Genomic DNA, 22,475 nt, shown 5'->3' with positions numbered 1-22,475 from the left:
GTCCTCAGTGCACAGAAATTAGATCAATCTGATACCATATGTATATATTTTAGAAATGATTTGGAAAATATTTGAACACCCTGTCTTAAAATATTTTATTCATCATGTTAAAATAAAATGTTCCATAATCATTTTTTTTTCCTTTTCTTTTTTCAGTTTTTCCAGTTTTTTGGAAAAAAACCCAAAAAGGCTTCAGGAAAAAAAATGGGGGGGAAACCCATTTCCCCCCCACATTTTTCCGGGCCTTCACATCTCTAACACCGCCTTAGACCGGGATGAGCTGTTGGCCAGGCTCTCTTTGGAAGCCCGACCGCAACGGCTGGGCAGGCCTACCAGAGAGACTGGCCACACGGCAGGGCGAGGCAGCACCCGGAAACAGAAGCGAGCCACCAGAAGGGAGCCAACCATTCCTAGACTCAAGAACCTGGACACCAGCACTGCACTAGTCCCCACCCGACCATCTCTGCTGTCTTCCAGGATGCTGGGCTGGAAGAGGCCACCACCTCCACCCGAGCTGAGGGGGAAGGCGCCAAGAGACATCGTCACAGGCAGATGCCTGCGGCCACCAAAGGTTGAAGGATGGCACCGGTTGCCAACTGCCAATTACAGGGGCCTCCGCGCGGAAGGAGGGCAGCTCTGCCCGGCTCCTCACCTGCTTCATCGCCGTCTCGCCAATCTTGTCCGAGTGCTTGCGAATGCTCTCCAGGAAGTCTTTGAGGTCGGACATGGAAACGTCCTTGATTTCCTCACGCAGGCTGGGGATGCTGTCCACCATGACCTTGCAGAAGCGGTAATGGCTCACCCGCGGCAGGTAGGTGTGCTCAAGGTGCTCCAGTGTCTTCAGAGCAGGGTAGTGTCTGGAGGAGAAGATCAAACCCCTTCAGGAGCCGCCAAGACCCCACCTCCCAGCAGCAACAGCCACGCCCCCCGGGGACTCTGCAAAAGACCGGGCTCCCGATCAATTGCCTTCATGCCCCCCTCGAGTACGAAGACAAAACGGGAAGGAAGGCTGCCTTCCTCTGAGAGCCTCGGGCCCCTGTGCACACCCACCTGACTGCCCCGGTGGAGGAGAGCTCCACCCAGGGTTCCTCTTGGGCCGCCTGCTAAGAAGACACAGTGGAATGTGAGCTGCCCAAAATTAGGGAGGGTGGCAGCAGTCTCTTTGGCCCCCAGGCCACAAAGGGGGAAGGGCTGGAAAACAACCCATGTATGAAACGAAAGAGGATCGAAGCCTGAGAACCTTGGCAAGAACGAGGAGACAAGTGCGAGCCGCCAAAAGGGGGAGAAGCAAGGTGGTGGAACGAGCTCCGGGAGGAGATCAGGGCCCTGTGGGACCTTCTACAATTCCGCAGGGCCTGCAAGACGGAGCTCTTCCACCAGGCCTTCGGCTAAAGAGCCCCCTCACTCACCACCACCACCAACAATCGTAGTACCGACCCTGGCCCTTAATGTTAACATCTGACCTGTGCCGTTGCACAACTTAGGAAGATTACTGAGCTGAAAAACTGTGTGTCATATGTACGTATGCACTTTAGTGTCCCATCTCAAACAAATACTGATTTTGTCCAGCACTTTATAATTTTATGATTGTACGATTTTATCTGTAATTGTACTATTTAAATTATTTTATGTAGATTTTAATAGTCACTGCACACCAACCAATGTAAGCCGCCCTGAGCCTGTTCGCAGGGAGGGCGGGGTATAAATTTAAATAAATAAATAAATATTTCAGGGAGAAAGACAATGCCCTCAAAATGCAAGGGAAGGGCATCAGGACGAACGAGGGACTGATGTGACGGTCTGTCCCAAGGGCAGGCCAGGGGCACCCTCCGGAAGGAAGGTCTCCATGTATTTCGGGAGCAGCCATTGGTGTCTCCACCCCAACATTTCCCACTTTCTAGTGAGAGCAGCAGCCTTGCAGTAAACCACTTGCCGAGCGGATGCAACTACCCCCTTTGCTCAGGTCTGGAACCAGAAGCGGGCTTGGGCGGGCTGGCAAACGACTTGCATTTCATTTATCTGTCAGACTGCAACACTGACGGACGGCCCTTTCCCAACAAACCTTTCCAGCCTGAGGGGTGAACGCAAGGCAGGTCCGGGAGGGCTGCATAGAAGATCAGACAACAGGATAGCCTGAAGAGATGGGGTGTCCCCCCCCACTTTGCCCACCACCAGCACCCCCACCCAGCAAAGGATGTGTCTGGTCAGACACTGCAAAGCGCCTGCTGGTTTAACCCACACCACCTCCCTATCCAAATCTCCTTCGCTCCAAACAGTGTTTGCAGAACGCCTGAAGAGAAGCAGAGGAAGTTGTTTTAACAGAAAACCACAGAGGTCACCCAAAGCAAAGGTCAGAGGTCCGCTGAATCATGAATCTGGGCTCGGTTTACTTCTGCAGACTAATTCCCAACCAAATGCAGCTCCCTCTGGAGGGAAATCCAGCCAAAGCTGCATGAGGCCAGGGAAACAAACACATGGGACCCACTGCTTATCAGAACGGCGCTTGCTTAAGGAGGCTACACAACAGGCGGCTGAAAGCCAAGCCGGCACAATCCAAGGACTCATCCCTGCCCCACAAAAACCCATCCTGGCATGCACTGAACATGCCAAGCCTCCAAGCTGAGGTGGGGGCCGCTCAAGTCCTCCACCACAGGGATACTTGCATGCCGCCCCTGTGTGGTGCCGTCTGCCGCCCCACAAGACTTTCCCACCTGAACGCAGAGATGGATCAGGCCTTGTAAGGAAACGCCTGGTTCAAAAGAGGAGAAACAGGGTGTTCTCTTACCTAAAATGTGTCAGAAATATGCGTGTTGCAAGGTCTAAAATTCATAGGGTTAATGTGCGTTTACCTTGTGTGCTATTGTTTAGACTGACCTGGAAGGGAACCTGGCAGAGAGCCAATGGGAAGAAAGCCAGGGAAACTGAAGCCTATTTACTAACAATCATTGGTTAATGCACTCAGGTGATTTCCTTCTAGGGGTCAAGAAGAAGAAGAATCTTCACTGTTGTAGACCGTGTGGTCAAAGTGTAAAGATGTAGTCTTAGGTGTCTTTGTTGTTTTGTAGATTTCCTGTGAACCCTTCCCTTAGAAATAAAGATTTTACATAGAAGAAAATGCCTCCTCTCCAGTGAAGCAAAGATCCATTGCAATCTCTGAATAGTTAACTATTTTGCCAATTTTTCCAACAGAATGGTCCCCATGTCAAGGCATGCAAGTGATGACACGTGTAAATTTAGACACAGGCCCCCAGGGGATCTTTAAGCCTGCTGTACCCACAGCTCCAGGCTACGGTTCAATCAAGCTCCAAGGAGAATGAGAGGGGGAAGAGACAGATGCTCAACCAGAAAACAACTTTATTGTCCTGACCAAGCTACCGACCAGCAAAGGAAGGTAAAAATTATAGCAGTAGGAGGCAGCGAGATGGAACCTGTTCAATGACGAACACAGCGGTAATTTACTTGTGACGATTTGCAAAAATCCTAGAGTCCGCTTGTAAGAATTTTAACCTCCAAACAGAGTGTTCTTTCCACAGGGCTAATTCTAGGAAAAAAACAAAGAGGGGAGAAAAGACAGCTGTGGGCTTGCCCACAAAAATACCAGTAAAATATGAAGGATGGATGGAATTTTAGGACTGGAAGGAAGGATCCCCTGTTAGGGGGGGAGGCTATGAGGATGAAGAAGATGTAGAGCTGACCGGCTTGGATGAGGAAACTAGGAAGAAGAAAGCACGGGAAGGAAGACCTGGAGGGCAGGCTTCAAGGTGGGAAGGTGGAACAGGCCCAAGTCAGTGGTACGAAGTGGTTCAGAACCCACTACAAAATGGTGGAGTCTGAAAGACCTTTCTATGCACCCAGTTTTACTCGGGCACCCCTTTGCACAATGGTTGCAATTATTAGCATCTGCGCTGCCACTGGGTGGTTTTGGATCCTTCTCACCATGGCAGCGTTGGTAGGGTCCGAGCTGGTACCGGGAGGGGGGGGGGCGATGAAGAATGCTAGAATCCGTTGTGCCATTGGAGAATGTCTAGGAAGAGAAAGCTTAGAGGGGACATGACTGCAGTCTTCAAACATCTCAAGGGCTGTCACGCAGAAGATGGAGCGGATCGATTCTCTCTGGCTCCGGATGGCAAGACTAGATCGAATGGGTGGAAATGACAAGGGAGTCGATACCGGCTAAATATCAGGAGAAACTTCCCTGTCAGAGTGGTTGGCAGTGGAACAGTCTGCCTCGGGAGGTGGCGGAGGCTCCTTCGCTGGATGTTTTCAGGCGGAGGCTGGACGACCCTCTTTTGGGTATGTTGTAGGGCTGTCTTTCGGCTGTGCTCCTGCAGAGTGCAGGGGGTTGGACTGGATGACCTGCAAGGTCCCTTCCAACTCTTAACATTCTATGATTCTAAGAGTGGTTGAGCAGTGGAACAGTCTGCCTCGAGAGGTGGCGGAGGCTCTTTCGCTGGACGTTTTCAAGCGGAGGCTGGACGGCCCTCTTTCAGGTATGTTGTAGGGCTGTCTTTCGGCTGTGCTGCTGCAGAGTGCAGGGGGTTGGACGAGATGACCTGTGAGGTCCCTTCCAACTCCCACCTTCCAACAGGTCTATGATTCTATGATTCTATGGATCTGTGCTACTGCTGGAGCATTTGCGTTTCTCCTTCACGTGGGAGGGGGCTTGGTTCAATTACCCGGCAGAGTTACCCAGTGGCTCTCTGACATGCCACCCGTGGCCCTTCTGAGCACCGTCCCCCACTATGGCACAAGGATCATGTTGCTGGGAAAGGGGCAATGCAATTATCCACAGGGAACCACGGTGGGCAGGCACTTCCCACCTTGGGACAGTGGTCACTGGAGGGGCCAGCAGCCGTTTCAGCTGTGAGACTCCCTTACTTGTTTGTCTGATATCCCATCTTTCCTTATGGCTCAAGACGGCTTACTGGTTAAAATGTTACAGCTGTAAACCAATAGAGTGAAAGCACAGATACCCCAACTCATCCCAAAAGATGCCAACAGCCTCTACACCTGGCAAATAAGCTGTCCTTGCAACACCTCCTGAAGACGCTGGAGCCCCTCCCCTCTGCAGGGAGCTCATTCCACCAGGGGGGGGGGCAGAGCAACAAGGCTCTGCTTGGTGTTGGGGGCTGTGGCTCAGTGGAACAGCCTCTTGCTTGGCAAGCAGAAGGGCCCAGGTTCAATCTCCGGCAGCATCTCCAACTAAAAGGATCAGGTATGAGGTGATATGAAAGACCTCCGCCTGAGACCCTGGAGAGCGGCTGCCAGTCTGAGTAGACAATGCTGACCTTGAGGGCCCAAGGGGGTCTGACTCAGCATCAGGCAGCGTCCTGTGTGTCCACGTGTCCCTTAAGTGGGGGAACTGCCAACAGGCCCCCTGTTGGCTCCTGGGCGTGTATATATATGACAGGAGACCCGTCTTTCAGATATGTGGGTCCTGGACCAGGAAGGGCTTTGAAGGTTACAACCAGCACCTTGAACTGGATTTGGGAACCAACTGGCAGCCGTTTTGAGATGGATGGCATCTATTCCCATAGGCTAGCCACATATCGAACCCGCCAGCCATCTCCAGGTTGTCTTCAGGAGCAGACCAACAGAGACTGCATTGCAGTAATCCAACCGTGACATTACAAAAGCTTGGACTGGCATGGCCAGATAGGTGGAGCCTAAGAAAGGGAAGAGTGGGTGAACCAGGAACAGGGGAGAGAAGGCATTCCCGGCCACTATGCCGACCTGCTTTTCCAACAGAAAGGCTGGGACCACGCAAAGCCCCGAGCTCTCGACCTGACCCACAAAGGCCAGCTCCGGTCCGCGTGAGAGACAAGTGGAGATGATTTCCTCGAATAAAGCGTGGACTGGAAAGGGGGGGGGGGGGGGGGGGGGGAACCAGCATGCCTTCTGTCTTGTCTGGGTTCAGCGTCAGAACAAGCCCAGCTCAGACTTCCAGGCCGATCCCTTCCCGCTCAACGCGTCTGTGCTCTTACCTTTTAGATTTCATCTGCTCTCTCAGCTTGCTGTCCATCTCCAGAGCTAGGACAGAAGAGAGACCAAGAGGCACCAGTCAATAAAAGCCAACTCTCAGTCAGGGTGCTGACGCCACAGCAGCTCTGCCCCGCATATTTGCCCAGGGCCACGACAAAAGCCAGAGCCACTCCGCCAGGAGTACCCGCTTTGCCAGGTCTCTCACCAGGAAGACACTGCGTCAGCTTATCCATGGTTGCAGAAATATTCCGCTGCTGGAGGCGACACTGTTTCAGCTCCTCCATGGCTCCCACCAGCTGCAAGAGAAACCACCGTTTTACCACCACAGCACAACCCAAGAGGCCTTAGCCAGAGCTGCTTGCCAAGAGCTGCTTGCCGAGAGCCGGCCCCTTCGGGAGCCGCCTGCCACCCTCACAAAGAAAGCCTGCTTCCTGCTCAAGAGCCACCAGGGAATAAACTCCCCCCCCCCATTCTTCCACAGCGAAGCTCTCTTGTGCCTGCATCTCCCATGGGAGTCAGGCATATCACAACCTACAGCCTAGAAGTTGTGATTTTCGCATTTCCTCCGGCCATGGATATGTACAAATCTGACCAAGTGGCCACAGGATGTCTCCAAGAGAGGCAGTTTCCCTGTGGAAGAGATGGGCAGACGTGGACCTTCCCACTGGGGGAGGTGGGCAGAGACGTAACTCCAGCACGTAACTCCAGCTCATCTGGCCCCAAGACCAGACGCTGGACTCCAGGCTTACCTTCTTGCTTTCCATCTGCAGATTTCTGTTCGTGTCCGTCACTTGGTTCTGTGAAGAGAAACCCACACTGCATTTGACTTAGCTCATTGCAGACAGTCTTGGTGCTGGGCTGTGGGGTGGAGGGAACCGAACTCAGCAGGCGTGCCTGGGGAGCCCTCCCGTGAAAGCGGATCCTGGACGCCAGGAAATTTCACTGTGGCCAGGTGCTCTCAGAAGACGGTTCTTGGGGCTTCCGACCATGTTCAGAGAGACGGCATGCATTCATACGCTTGGTTTATCTCTCTTGCTGGGCAGAAGCATCAGGCAACTCTTCTGCTGGTCTCTCAAAGACAAGGTGACCGGGGGGGGGGCTAAAAGGACAAGGCCTGTGTTCCCTTTGGCTGTTGCCGTTGTTGCTGTCAAGTCACATCTGACTTCTGGTGACACCCCCCCCCCGGTGATTCTTCTGATTAGCAGCCCTAAAGGTTGTAAAGCACTTCGTACACAGAAGGTGCCAGAGGCAAGAAGTTAGCTGACAAAGTTCTACACACACACACACCAACATACTCTAGAGGGACCAGCAAGCAGCAGCACAACTGCGTGCACACATCCCATTTCCGTCGCTGCCGCATCTTCTGCAATGAGCCTCCACAGGCCCGTCCATAGGCAGCAACCAACCGATACGACAGACATCCACGAACGCCCTTCGCCACTCCGTGGTCCTCCCAAGCGGCCCACTGTGACCGAGGTGGCTTCATTCCATCCCTCACCTTGAGTTTCTGGGCTTCGGCCCGGACTTTCAAGAACTCCGTGATGGCGTCCACAAAGCCCTGGTAGTGGAAGTTGCACATCTTCTCGATCTCGCGGTCGTGGTTCCGGATGCGAGCGTCGAGCTTCTCCATGAAGCGCCCGTGCTCCTCGCCATCGTAGACGGACCTGGAGGAGACACAAAGCCATATCCGTCAAGGGGTGCTGCTGACCCAGCCGGGAGCATGGGGACTTTCCTCCCTTGGAGGTTGACCAAGCAGCTTTCTGGTCTCCACCGAGCAACATCCATTGACGGAACAAAGAATGACAGAAATGGGGCTTCCAGATTATTTTATTTACGAGTGTGAACAGCCAAGCTAGGAGGGGCGGGGCACAGCACAGACTGTACCAGCCCCCCAAATTATCAAAGCTACTTCTGGGGGGGGCCTTAGTGGTGCTTTCTTCCCTCAGGCTGGGCCAAGCAGGAGGTCCCTCATGGTCAAGAGACAGAGCTTCACGGCTTCCTTTATCAAGGAGACAAGGAGTCTAAGGCCAGGGGAGCCCATCAAATAAACTGAGGTGGTAAAGGCTCAGTTGGAAGAGCACGGAATGCGAAGAGGCAAGAGAGAGGAAGCTGGTGAAGCTGAAGGCAAATCAGATTGGAAGGAGGTGACAGGATGTGAAGAACAAGAAGCCAGGCACATGGTGCAGTGTAGCCAGAGGACAATCGGGGGAGAGGAGAGGCCGGTCGGCGGGCAGGACCACCCACTGGCCATGATGAGCATCCAAAAGAGGGCAGAGGTCCATTTATGAGAGGCTAACGGGAAGCAGAACTAATGTCTGTCTATGTGCATGCTGCCTTCTGTGGCCAGGATTAAAATGGAACTTGCCGTACTCTCAGACGGGCAGAAGCAAGGACACACGTGCTGAAGGTGCAGCAGTCTGCAGGTTGTTCAATCCCGGGTCTCTTCACTATGCTGCACGTAAGAAACTCAACCATTTGTACCTCTGAATTTCTCTAAGATGGAGGGGAGGGGCCATGGCTCAGTGGCAGAGCACCTGCTTGGAGAGCAGAAGGTCCAAGGTTTGATCCCTGGTACCTCTACATAGGAGCTGGCAGTAGGTGATGTGAAAGACCTCTGCCTGAGACCCTGGAAAGCGGCTGCCAGTCTGACAAGACAATACTGACCCTGATGGACCAGTGGTCTGATTCAATTTGAGGCAGCTCCATGTGTTCGTGGGCTCTCAACTCCAGAGGGCGCAAAGCCCATCTGCGTGGTGCACAGAGACCATAAAGAAGAACCGCCCGATATTGGACGAAGGGAGCTTTTTGTCTTGAAAGCTCAGACCTCAAACGGCTTGTTGGTCATTAAGGGGCTGCTAGACTCGAACCCAGCTCTTCTGCTACAGGGCTGCCCTCAGAAATGACACCTTCATAAAGAAGATACCAGTGAAATCCCTGACCTAAATTTTATTTAGGCCACGGTTCTGAGCTACCCCATCTAAGAAAACAGGGGTGTTTCACTCAAACTGCTTCTTAAAGAGCAACATGACTATTTTCTACTGAAATTTTTGGGCTTCTGCCTTTACTTCCAAGACTACTGCCCACTGCAATCATAGAATCATAGAATGTTAGAGTTGGAAGGGACCTTGCAGGCTATCTAGTCCAACCCCCTGCACTCTGAAGGAGCATAGCTGAAAGATAGCCCTACATACCTACAACATACCCGAAAGATGGACGTCTAGCCTCCGCTTGAAAACGTCCAGCGAAGGAGCATCCACCACCTCCTGAGGCAGACTGTTCCACTGCTCAACCACTCTTACAGTTGGGAAGTTTCTCCTGATATTTAGCCGGTATCAACTCCCTTGTAATTTCCACCCATTAGATCTAGTCTTGCAATCCGGAGCAAGAGAGAATAGATCTGCTCCATCTTCTACATGACAGCCCTTCAGATACTTGGAGACTGCAATCGTGTCCCCTCTAAGCCTTCTCTTTCCAAGGCTAAACATACCCAACTCTTTCAGCCTTTCCTCGTAAGACTTGGATTCCAACCCTCTCACCATCCTGGTTGCCCTCTTCTGGACATGCAATGATCCATCGGTTGCCACACTGACCAGCTCTCCACTACCCCCGTGCCCAATACATCCTCTTCCTTGGCACGCCAACAAGACCGTCAGCCCTCTGCCCAAAGACCACCCTCATGGCTGCACCCAGCACTCCACTGGCACTAAGCCCACTGGTGCCAGCTGCAGCAATGACCTCCTGCCATCAGCCATGCACCACGGATCCCACCGTGAACGCCGGCTAGTCTGTGCCCACCCGTTCATGCCCAAGAGGAGATTCCTGGTGTCCAGCCCAAGAAAACGCTTTTGCATACAGACAAAGGCAAGATGACAACAACAGCATTAGCATTTCTGTAGAGCTTTCGGTGTTCAAAAGACCATGTGCATGTTAGCTTACAGTCTTCAGCACAGGCCTGCGCGGTTGGCCGGTATAATTACCACCCCATATAATTGATGGAGGGACTGGGGCTAAGAAAAAAGGGTCTGCATAAGAGCATCTAGCGAGCTCATAAGAGGCAAGACTCTTACAAGAGGACGTTTTCAAGCGGAGGCTGGACGACCATCTTTCGGGTATGTTGTAGGGCTATCTTTCGGCTATGCTCCTGCAGAGTGCAGGGGGTTGGACTAGATGACCTGCAAGGACCCTTCCAGCTCTAACATTCTATTATTCTAAGACTGGACCAGAGAACCTGCACCAGCTCCCCTTGATGCCAGGCAGAAAGGAGACTTCCTCATTCAACGGGGAGAGGGTAGAACGCCCGGTCAGTGGCAGAGCACTTGCTTTGCATGCCAGTGGTTCAATTCCTGGCATCTCCTGCAAAAAAAAAATCTAGGAAAGAGGCATGGTCACTTCATAGTTACGTGCAAAGTTCAGAATACTGTTTTAGTGACATTTGCAAAAGAGGAGTTAAACGAGGGAAAGGAAGCTGGAAAACGTCATTTGAAAAAAGGTTCCAAGAACTGCACCCAGGTGCATCAGTCTCTGGCCCGGCTCTCAGAAGCTGCCCAGGCCAGCCTGAAACGTCAACCCATAAAGTGCCAGCCCGGGGAAGAAGCTGAAAAGGCTGGGACTGCAGGCAGAACTCTGGGGAAAGAAGAGCGAGCAAAGAATTCTCCTCTGAAAATGAGCGTGTTTTTGAAACGAGGACTGAGTCTGCCATCTAGTGGAACTTTGAGGTGAACACAACAGTCAGAGTCAGGTGGGTGGCTGTGTTGGTCTGCACTGAGGCGGCGGAACAAGGTTGGAGTCCAGTCGGGCACCTTGAAGACCAAGAAAGTTTTATTCAAGGCATAAGCTTTCGTATGCATGCACATTTCTTCAGATACAATGAAATGGAAGTTACCGGTCCATACATATAGGAAGAGGCTGAGCAGCAAATTAGCATACAGCCTAATGAAGATATTTAACAGATGCAAGGACCAAACAGGAGTCACACGCTTAGTTTACATGGTGACCATTTGTTTGGCCTTAATTCCGGGAGAGAACATAGTGAAGGAGATAAATATGTCAGAATTGGAGATTGATGAGCAGATGTTGAATGCTGAGAGTAATTAACGGAGAACCTGCCATTACACTCCGGAGAATTCGAACTGTGAATGTTCAGCAACCAAGCCGTCAGCCTGCGCTTGTTCACCTCGTTGTGTAACAGGGGTCCCCTGTGGAGTAAGTCTGCCACTAGAGGGAGGTGCACGTAAGCCCCTTTGAGTACCTTCAGGAGGACTTGAAACCAGACTCGCCTGGGCCAGACAGGTGTGACTAGAACATACTGTGCTCCCACTGGAGCACTCGATCCAGTTCAAGAAGAAGAAGAGATTGGATTTCTACCCCACCTTTCACTCGGAGTCTCAGAGTGGCTTACAAACTCCTTTCCCTTCCCCTCCCCACAACAGACTCCCTGGGAGGTAGGTGGGGGCTGAGAGAGCTCTTCCCAGAAGTGCCCTTTCAAGGACAGCTCTGAGAGAACTACGGCGGCTTGCCCAAGGTCACCCAGCAGCTGCGAGTGGAGAAGTGGGGAATCAAACCCAGTTTTCCCAAATTAGAGTCCCCGCACTTAACCATGACACCAAACTGGTGTTGACCTTCAAGGCCCTTAGCGGTCAGGGACCCCCATACTTTCGGGACTGCCTCTTTCAATATGTCCCCGGAAGACCGTAACGCTCCAGCAGTAAGAATCTGCTCACGGTCCCTGGCCCGAGAGAGGTCTGGCTATCCTTGACCAGGGCTAGTGTCAGAATCGGACCTTTGCCCAGGTCACTGGGTCATCATTTTGTAACTGTGGCTCTCTGATGTACATAGCTATGCTCTGTTATTGCTTTGCCTGTTGTTCCCCTTCCCGCTTGTAGTTCCCGTGATCCCGTTTAGCACCTGCTGGGTTTGTATCAATCTGTCCGCAAGGTCCTCCTCTGACACTCTTGTGGGAGGGGTGATTGAGACATGTCTGTGTGAACCTTAGATTAGCTGCGCCTGAAACACTGTGAAAGGAAACCTTCTCCATATGGGCCAGAGAGAACTTTCGCTGTTTCTTGTTCTCATGGCCTTCGAGTGAGTCTTACAAGATAACGTTCTCACTGTTCTAACTGAACTGTATTAACCTTTCTATGCACCTGTCTATGAATTTATTTATTTATTTTTATTTATATCCTGCCCTCCCCGAAGGCTCAGGGCGGCTAACAACAAGGCACAAGTGCCAGAACTAAAACAGATAAAACAGTCTAAAACCATAAAACAATACAGTACAACAACAAAGTGTCAGTGCAAGATGGGGTAGAACCTCCTCAAATGGTATTGGTCCCACAACTTGTCAGCACCCTCTCCTTCCAGGGTCACCTCGCACCCAGATGGAACCACATATTAGTGGTAGTGGTGCGATGCTGCAAACATATCGGTGGTGGAATTGAAGTGGCAGCGGCTCCTACTCAAAAGCCTGGCAGAAGAGCTCCAAGGAATGGATAACATTAGAAAATACTAGATTATTAAAACTGGAAGGACACAATTTAGCAATGGGCTGGCATAAATACGTGTGGTATGAAGAAGATAAAAATATAAAGAATTTTACACAACACACGATAAGAGGTTCCCTGATGAAAATATGGAAAGAAATTAAAACACGATACTATCTTAAAACTCCGAAATGGGTGGCGCCAATTGAAGCTTTAACAATATCAACACTGATAGAAAAACGTAAAACAGCATCTTATGAAGACTTATTAGAGAAAAATAATAATCTAAAAACTGAAGAGCAACTAATGAAGCAGAACATAAAATTTTCATGGTGGGAGAGAATGCAATTGGAGTCAAGATATAACATAGATAAAAAACGGGCTTTTATAGAGAAAACAACGAATTAGACAAAATATGGCTGTCATCCAGTGATAAATTAATCCAATTATATAAATTATTAATATTGGACGATATGGTAGGGGAAGAGATTAAAGGAACTATGGTAACTTGGACAAAAGATCTGCATAAAATATTAGGGGCAGAGCAATGGTCAAAGGTGTGGGACTCAATAAAGTTAATGAGAGTGATTCCATATAAAGAAAATATTTACAAGATGTTTTACAAGGGGCACTGGACACCTGAGAAATTAGCAAATTGTTATGGGAATATTAATAGAAACTGCTGGAAATGTAAAAGAAATGTTGGAACATATATGCATATGTGGTGGAGGTGTGAAAAAATGCAAAGATATTGGGAAAAAGTCTATAAAATGATAAATGAAATAACAGGAACACAGATAATGTTTTCACCAGAAATTGCTTTATTGAATATTCTCCCCGATACATATAGCAAGACAAATAAGTATTTAATAATTTACTTTTTTACAGCAGCAAGAATATTAATAGCCAAAACATGGAAAAAAGATGAAATGCCTTCAAAAAAGGAAATAATAGATAAGATATTATCATTAGCAGAAATGGATAGATTAAGTTTAACATTACAGGGTAAAAGTGAATAAGTTTTTGAAAAAAGATGGGAAAAGCTTTATGTATGGTTAAAAATGTATATAAAATGACTCAAAAGAATAGAAAATGTAAAGCGTACTGTAGAATGTATTGTGAAAAATTTTATAAATAAAATTTAAAAAAAAAAAAAGACTGGCAGAAGAGCTCCGTCTTACAGGCCCTGCGGAACTGAGAAAGGTCCCGCAGGGCCCGGATCTTCTCCGGGAGCTCCTTCCACCAGGTAGGAGCCGCCACCGAAAATGCCCTGGCTCTAGTAACAGCAAATTTAATATCCCTGGGGCCTGGAATTTTCAGGAGATGTTGACTCCCCGACCGTAGTGCCCTTGGGGGAACATATGGGGAAAGGCGGTCCCTTAGATAAGCCGGACCCTGGCTATACAGGGCTTTAAAGGTAAGAACCAGCACTTTGAAGCGGATCCGGTACGCTATTGGTAGCCAGTGCAGCGCTTTCAGCACAGGCCGAATGTGATCCCTCCTAGAGAGGGATGAAGGCTAGACCAAAGGTCTCGTCGTTCCCTACTTTGTAATATTCTTTAGTTCTGTCAAAGAGTTTGACTTTAAAACAACTTTCCTGATTTCACAACAAAGCTTGTAAGAGGACTTATTGCATCTGAGAGTTCCTGAGAGACTGACAGCTAGGGCCTTTTCAGCCCTTGCCCCTGCCTGATGGAACTACCTGCCTGATAATATCTGGTCCCGTGAGATTCACTACCTTTCCATAGAGCCTGGAAGGCAGAGATGTTCCGCCAGGCCTTCGATTGAGGGACAGCGACGGTCAGCACTCTCATACCCTCCTACCCAGCCCCCCCCACACACGCCCCTTCACTCAGGGAGCTGGTGGGAACAGAAAATTCTCGCCATCTTAGATAATGAAGTTGTATTGCCTGAATGTACCTTGTTTCAGTAGTTTTTAATTGCTATTTAATGGAGTTATGCTTATTTGATGTAAGCCGCTCTGAGCCCTGTCCACAGAGAAGGGCGGCCTAGCAAACTGAATTTAATAAATAAATAGTAAATATCGCTCTGGGCGCTGTAAACCTAGTATGTTGTGAATGTACGTCAGGGCAGAATTTACTTAAAAACCCGTTCTGCAGGGGTCTCATCCTCAAGCGTGCACATGGGGAAGGGGCTGCGGTAGAAGCCATGAGCCCCAACAGCTTCTGAGAAAGAATAAAGCTGATGGAAACCTATTGTTAAGTAAGCGTCCGATCACAGCCTTAATATGCAAGGCCCTTTCCCTGGGAAGGAACGCTCTGGCCACTGTGGTGTCCAGGAAGGAGCCAGTAAAGGAAGCTTTCTGAGCTGGTTGTAGCCATGATTTCTTTCCATTAATTATCAAGGCTTAATTCCTGACAGGTCTGCATAATCAAGGCCATTTTGTGGTTCTAGCATCTCTTGAGAAGATGCCATCATGAGCCAATCATCTAGACGCAGGTAAACAGAACACCCCTTTGACCTCAGGTGTGCTATCACCACGGCAACACACTCTGAAAATACCCGTGGGGCGGTTGCTAATCCAAAGGGAAGTGCCATGCAGCGATAAGCTATGTGGCTGTATTTAAAACGCAAGAATCTGCAGTAATCAGGGTGAATGGCAATACGAAAATGGGCACCCTGGAGGTCAAGTACACAAAACCAACAGTTTAACATCAACACTTGTAAAACTGAGTGCAATGGCAACACTTTAAACTTTCCCTCAGGTCCAGTACTAGTCTGAGGCCACCATCCTTCTTTTTTTAATTATTATTATTATTATATTATTATTTTATTATTAAAGCTTATATACATAATCTTAAATTATTGTACAATCATTTTACCCCCCTCCCCCCCCTCTCCTTATAGTATCTTCATATTTTTAACCATGTGCACAAATTCTTCATTCATATTTGGATATTTGGATTGGCTTCCCCCCTTTCCACCCATTCCTTATATCCCACCCATTTATTTGTAATCTTTTGACATTTCTCTTCCCATGTCTCTTGAGTAATTATCTGTGCAAATATATCTAATTGTACGCGTTCAAAGACATAATTATTCCATTTTTCCATTGTCCATTTGTGCCTGCCCCTCCATCCCAATGCTATTACAGCCACCCCGGCTAAAACCATAATTTTATATAACTCCCGTTTATTTCTTTCCACTTTTTTATTTCCCAATATTCCAGAAATAGGCAAGTCCCTATTAATCTCTATATTAACTTGAAATAAATCAAAGATAACCCTTACAATCTTTTGCCAAAATTCCTTAACCACTTTGCATTCCCACCACATATGGGCATATAGACCTACTTCTTCGCCATAGTGCCAACACTTTGGATTCATTCCTTTAATCATATACGCTATCTGAGCCGGAGTTCTATACCACTTCCATATAAATTTCCTCACCAATTCTTTATCTCTATCTATTTTAATTTGATTTATACCCTTCATTATTTCTTGAATCAATTCCTGATGCATTAACCCTTCTCCCTCCCATTTATTCTGTATGATCAGAGGCCACCATCCTTCTTAGGAACTAAAAAGAAACACAAATAGTAAGAAACCTGTCATGGGGTCCAGATCAGGGACCTTGTACATTGCACCCTTCTCTACAAGGGACGGACGCTCCTGCTCTCACTCGAGTACCAAGTTGTTCAGAGCCTGGTCCGGGTGATGGAGGAATGGCCATTGCCAGAACTCTAACCTACAACCTATATCAACACTTGACAGAACCCATTTATCCTTCGTGATCTCTTGCCATTTCCCCCTGAAGGCAGCTAACCTCCGACGACAGGAAACGGGTGTCTGATCTACAACCGGACCTGGTCAGAAGGAGCCTTCTGCAGCTTGCTGCTGCTCCTTGGGAAGCGGCTGGTGCTGTGATTAGGCCTGGGCCAGCCCTGGGAACGATCTCTGCATAGGATACTGTGATGCCCTCTGTTGCTGATGGAATATGGTGATTGCAACGGACTATATCTATACAATTCTCGGGGTCTATATGGAGCTGTTGAACCCTGCGTGATAGAATAGAAACCAATGGGAACAGCAATATAGTAACACTCATAAACAAAAAATTGCTGCAAACGTGCACATAGTAAATAAATTACACAGAAGTAAATTAGTCTTGAGTAATGATGATTTTCATGAAGAATTCTTTATGTTTTCAACAGGTGAACAGGTAGACAAGACGAACCTCTCGAGTGAAAACTCGTTTCGGATAGTCTTTCTCAATGAGTACCAATATTACATCCAAGTGTATCAAGTCCGACAATAAAAGTCTTTGAATCAAGCAATCTTCTTCACCCAGCTGTATTATTGTGTAGCTATACAGCTGGGTGAAGAAGATTGCTTGATTCAAAGACTTTTATTGTCGGACTTGATACACTTGGATGTAATATTGGTACTCATTGAGAAAGACTATCCGAAACGAGCTTTCACTCGAGAGAACCCTGCGTGATGCCAAATGACCGGGCCATTGGTTTATTCTTTTTAACTTGAGACAGCGTGTCATTGGTAGACGAAGCTGACAATGTCGTTCCTTCGAATGGCAAGTCTTCCACCTTTTGGGGGGAGGGCCGCGGAATGCAGCCAAGCATGTCTCCTTAGGCCTAGTGTTGAAGCCATAGCCCTGGAGGAAGAATCAGCTGAGAGTCTGCTAGCATTTATTTGCTGCTTGAAAAGACACAGCACCTCTGCCTGCAGGAGTCTGGCGAGAGGCTTCATGTCCTCAGGGAGAAGGTCTATGTATGAGGCCAACGTCTCCCACAGGAACAGCTGATATCCTCCCACGATCGCCTCGTAGTTAGTGATACGCAGATTAAGAGCAGCAGACAAATTGATCTTCCTGCTAAGCGTATCAATCTCTCGCCCCTCTTTATCAGCTGCAGATGAGTGAGCTCCTGTGTGCTGTCTTGCCTGTACCGCCTCAACTATGGGGGACAAAGTCGGAGGATGGCAAAATAAATACGAATGTCCTTCCTGCAGCACCCGGTAAAGTTTCTCTGCCTCCTTAGATGTGGCATCCACGGTTGCTGGTTTCTGCCATAGAGCCTTGGAGATGTCATCAATTCCACCAATCATCGGAAAGGCAACCACACCAGATGAGTTAGCGTAAACAATATCCAGGATCTCATCACGAGGTCTTGGGTTAGTGGATGTGACCTCCAGCTCCAATGACTTCGCCATCCTCCTCATTTGTTCAGTATAAAGTTTCAAGTCCCCATCAGGTGCCATCAGGGGACAGTTCCAATGGTAAGTCTGAGTCTGGTCCCGAAGGTGACTCTGCTCTGTGCTCTTCCTTGGCATCTGAATGCCCCTTGTGTGTATGAGAGGGCACTGCTGGAGGGCACCACGCTAGAGGGCCTGCAACTTCCTGATTGGGTGCAGCAGAGTGTCTAGGCGCAACTCTCCTTTGCTGCCAGCCCCCCAATCGTGAAATCTAGGGGATGGATAGTAAAATGGGGAACTCTGCCATGGAGGTGGAGGCATGGAACTCTGCCATGGAGGTGGAGAGGGTGGTTCTGAAGGCTGGTTTGATGTTGGGAGAGCTAACGCGCCGATAGTGAAGATGCTGATGAAGCACGCAGAGAAGGAGTCCACGGTGCCAGAACCTTCTCCCGTTCCATCAGAACAGATTCTGGATTAACCAGAATTGAAGCACTCAACTCCGTAGGCATCTTGGAACCAGTGCATTTCCTATCCAGTTTGGTGTAGTGGTTGAGTGCACGGACTCTAATCTGGGAGAACTGGGTTTGATTCCCCACTCCTCCACTTGCAGCTGCTGGATGACCGTGGGCAAGCCATAGTTCTGTCAGAGCTGTTCTCTCAAGGAGAGTTCTAGAAAGAACTCTCTCAGCCCCGCCTACCTCACAGGGTGTCTGCTGTGGGTAGGGGAGGGGAAAGGAGTTTGTAAGCTGCTCTGAGACTCTGAGTGAAGGGCAGGGTATAAATCCAATCTCCTCTTCTTCTTCTTCTTCTTCTTCTTCTTCTTCTTCTTCTATCCTTGTGCTTGGATTTGGAATGTGCCTTCTTTGGTGGAGGTTTCGATGCACAGCATTCCACAGAACAGACTGGCCAATGGGTCCGATGTTTTGGTTCTGTCCCCGATACCGATAGAACCAAGATGTTCTATGTCAGGCTTGTAAAACCACCGGTTTTCACTGGCAATCTGGATGGCAGCGATTGGCTATGCTCCACCGGGACAGGCGTTTTGGTCGCCAGGCTACTGGAGCATGAAAGTGCCTTCCCCCATAAACCGGCCTTCAAGTGAGCGGCACAATCAGAGCAGGCTTTAGGAGTGAACTGAAGGCCGATCTTACACGTGGCCGTATTATGGGCTTCACCAAGACAAAGAAGGCATAAAAGGTGCTCGTTTGAGTGAGTCGTTTTAGTACCACAACAGGTCCATTTTTTTAAACCACGAATTCTGCAACATAGCTGCAGCCGGAGTTGCCCCCAAACGAAGCAACATTTGGAGAGAGAAAACTCACACTCTTCGGTAGTGGAGAGAAATGTCCTCGCAATGCGGCAACCAAGAAAGGACTGAGGGCGAGGTGGGCTCCTCCCTGCAGAGCATGTGACCACTGGCGGGAAAACGGCCTCTACGGAGCTCTGCAGGGGAGGGGGCTCCCCTCAGAGGGCTGGAATATGCTAGAAGAGCTGTAGAGAGCCTCCGGTGGCTGGCCTGTGCAAGCTCAGTCCCCATGTGGGACTGCACAGAATACTGAAGATGAATACTTCTTTACACAGAGAGAGATTAAAATGTGGATTTCGCTGCCAGAGGATGTAGTGGTGGGTCACAGGAATAACCAGCTTTAAAGGGGGATTAGACAGATTCATGGAGGAGAGGTCTAGCATCAGTGGCTACTAGCCACGGTGACTAAAGGAAACTTCCACGTTCAGAGGCAGTCAACCTCTGAATCCCAGTGCCAAGAGGCAACATCAGGGGAAGGCCTCGGCCTCTATGCCCTGCCCTGTCACACTGGGCCCTCCAGAGGAAGAACCGCTTGGCCACCTTGTGAGACAAGATGCTGGACTAGATGGACCCCTGGCCTGATCCAGCAGGGCTCCTGTTATGTTCTTAATGAAGGCTGAGAAGCAAAAGCCCCCCCTGTTGGGGCTTCCAGACCTGCACTTCAACGGCTTCCCCTCACCTCCACCACCCCGGGGCATCTCTCCCTCGGCCATCCAAGGGGCAGAGGCCTTTGGGGAGACGACCAGAGAGGCCAGGTGGCAAAACGGCTACAGGGAAGGTCTCAGGCATACATCCCCACGCGGCCAGGTGTGGGCTTGGGCCAGTCCCTGGCACTAACCCACCTTTACAAGGTGGGCACAGGCAGGAAACGGAGCATTATTTACACACTCCGCTTTAAGATCCACCCGCGTTTCTGTTCACAGCAAAGCTTGATGTGGGGGGGAAGAGCTCAGGATCCTGCCTTACCTGGAGATCAGACCTGAACTGGCCCCACCCTTCCCTCAGCTACTCCTTGACCAGGGCGAAGAGAGCGACCACCCATCCGCCTGGAAGGGAGACAGCTTGAAGCAGGGGGCGGAAGAGAAAGCGGGAAGCCTACTGGCTGCAGCCCCGGGGCCACCTTCTGGGGACGGGGAAGCGGCAGCTGTCCCGCTTTGGTTTTAATTAATAAGGAGAACAAAAGGCTGGACTCCGAGGACAAGACAAAAATGCTGCCGCAGTTTTTAAGCCTCAGACATTTTCTTCCCATTAGGCAGCGGCATTTTTGTTTACTGGCAAAGTTAAAAATAAAGGAGAAGAAGAACGTCCCTCCCCCTTTATGCACACGCCCGCAAACAGTCACGGCAGGACCCAGAAGAGGTCGCGGAGTCCTCGGCCGCCTCCAATCTACCGGAAAGCAGTGGAGAGCTGAAGGGGGGTCGGCCTCATGGCCCGGCATGGCCAGCCACGTCCCAGAGAGCCATTTTGGTGTAGAGAGCCAATTTGGTGTAGTGGTTAAGTGTGCAGGCTCTAATCTGGGAGAACCGGGTTTGATTCCCCACTCCTCCACTTGCACCTGCTGATGTGACCTTGGGTCAGTCACAAGCTCTGGCACAAATGTCCTTGGAAAAGAGCAGTCTGTGTCAGAGCTCTCTCAGCCCCACCCACCTCCCAGGGTGTCTGTTGTGGGGAGGGGAAGGGAAAGGAGTTTGTAAGCCACTCTGAGACTCCTTCAGGTACTGAAGGGCGGGGCATAAATCCAATCTCCTCTTCTTCTTCTTCTTCAACACCCTTCCTTTGCGCAGCCAGAGAGAGTGGGGGGGCCTCAACACCAGCAGGACGCCGGGGGAGGGTTGGGTTCAGAGTGCCCCCAATCGGGGCCCCCCCAACTGCTGCATGCGTCACGCCAAAGACCATGCTGTCGACAGCTGTCAAGCACTCCTCAACGGCCTGGATCCGACAATTCTCTGGCTGTTCCAAAATGAAGGTGCCAACAGTTTCCAGCACCTTCAGTCTTTTTGTTCTTAAACTTAAATAATGTAACGGAAGCACATTCTATACCACCTTTAAAAATTTTACACGCTTTCAGTGACTTCCACATAATGCTTTGGATATGCCTGTCTATAACGTTTAAATGGCACAACCCCCCCCCCCCCAATCAAATATTTCAATTCAAGGACTGAACACAAAAGTATTGCCACGGTATTAACAACAAACATGTTGAATCAGTTAATGTGCAATTAAGGGCATCGGATAATTTCCCAGAAAGTTTTCAAAAAGGCTTTCCGGAAAACATTTTAGCCCAAGCTGTTCCATCGCTATTCCGAAGGGACTGCAAGCAAAGGCCATTTGGCCTCAAACAAATCCATCTTCGGGGCTAGCTAAAATATACATGAACAAACAGAAGCAAACAGCCCCTTTTCTCTCAGGCTTCAGGACACAGACAGTAGGTGGGGTTTTCCTTTTTCTTTTGTAGCTTGGGTGGACAATTTCCACATAGGGACGGATAAGGGGAATGCACCCCTGCTGTCATTTCCGCACCAGACCTTAAATCCTGGTTCAACCCTGTCCCCAAACTTACATCCTACACTACATGCGAGTTCACCCCTGTAATCTTCTTGGGGTATTTTTTGTTTCCACATTACATTGAGGTCACCCCGCTTTCACCCCACACTTGTCCCGGGATAAACGGATGCTGTTATAACCAGGGATGAGGAGGAGGAGGAGATTGGATTTATAACCCCGCCCTTCACTACCCAAAGGTGTCTCAGAGCGGCTCAGGATCTCCTTTCCCTTCCCCTCCCCACAACAGACACCCTGGGAGGTAGGTGGGGCTGAGAGAACTCTGACAGAAATGGCTCTTTTTCAAGGACAGCTCTTATCAGAGCTACGGTTTGCCCAAGGTCATCCAGCCAGGTGCTAGTGGAGAAGTGGGCAACCAAACCCGGTTCTCCCAGATTAGAGTCTGCGCACTTAACCACGACACCAAACTGGTGTAGTATTGTGTCATGAGTTGAACTCTGATAAAACCAGGGATGAGTTCCAAGCGTGGAAAGGATCAGATAGATCTATCAGCTGCCTTCAATACATCAATATCAATTTGGCCACTGTGTGACAGAGTGTTGGACTGGATGAGCCATTGGCCTGATCCAACATGGGCTTCTCTTATGTTCTTATGTGCTGCTGAAGCACCTAGAGCAAGGCTGTCGAACTCATTTGTTACGAAGGCCAGATCTGACATAAATGAGACCTTGTTGGGCCGGGCCGTTTGTGTCATAAAATGTAATGCCAGGTAGCAGAGATATCTATATATCTAATAGTGAAGTGGCCCCTGATGTGCGGATATCTAAATCCGGACCTCGGGGGCACTTGGGGGGGAGGGAGAGGTTTGTGCACACGTGGGGCAGTCTCCACATGTGCACAAAAATCCTAAATATTGGGGAAAAAATTGGGGGGATGTTTAAATCCCCCCGAAAGTGCCAGAGCGTTCCGTGCGCATGCGCACGGAACGCTCTGCAAACTCCGGGTTGAGGGAGTTTCAGTGCCAGCTTGGGGGGG

At 49.6% G+C, this 22,475-nt stretch overlaps 2 protein-coding genes across 2 annotated transcripts in view; one reads left to right on the top strand and one right to left on the bottom strand.

The window, feature by feature from the left end:
* EXOC6B (exocyst complex component 6B) overlaps positions 1-15,786 on the bottom strand; it is a gene marked incomplete at its 3' end in the record, with an annotated part of 109,205 nt that extends 93,419 nt beyond the window's left edge. The window contains exons 1-6 of the mRNA XM_015427428.1: positions 15,776-15,786; positions 7,481-7,646; positions 6,732-6,779; positions 6,188-6,278; positions 5,985-6,030; positions 653-857 (exon numbers count right to left, since the gene is read on the bottom strand). Coding sequence (XP_015282914.1) covers positions 653-857; positions 5,985-6,030; positions 6,188-6,278; positions 6,732-6,779; positions 7,481-7,646; positions 15,776-15,786 — 567 coding nt within the window. The remainder of the gene's footprint in view (positions 1-652; positions 858-5,984; positions 6,031-6,187; positions 6,279-6,731; positions 6,780-7,480; positions 7,647-15,775) is intronic.
* A 2,136-nt stretch (positions 15,787-17,922) lies between these two features.
* SPR (sepiapterin reductase (7,8-dihydrobiopterin:NADP+ oxidoreductase)) overlaps positions 17,923-22,475 on the top strand; it is a 48,983-nt gene continuing 44,430 nt past the window's right edge. Inside the window, exon 1 of the mRNA XM_015427427.1 lies at positions 17,923-17,995. Within this exon, the coding sequence (XP_015282913.1) occupies positions 17,923-17,995 (73 nt within the window). The remainder of the gene's footprint in view (positions 17,996-22,475) is intronic.

The sequence above is a fragment of the Gekko japonicus genome, unplaced genomic scaffold, assembly GCF_001447785.1.
Source record: "Gekko japonicus isolate JY-2015 unplaced genomic scaffold, Gekko_japonicus_V1.1 scaffold2702, whole genome shotgun sequence".
NCBI lineage: Eukaryota > Metazoa > Chordata > Lepidosauria > Squamata > Gekkonidae > Gekko > Gekko japonicus.
Note: the sequence above shows the minus strand (reverse complement) of the source record. Positions and strands in the feature narration are given on the sequence as shown.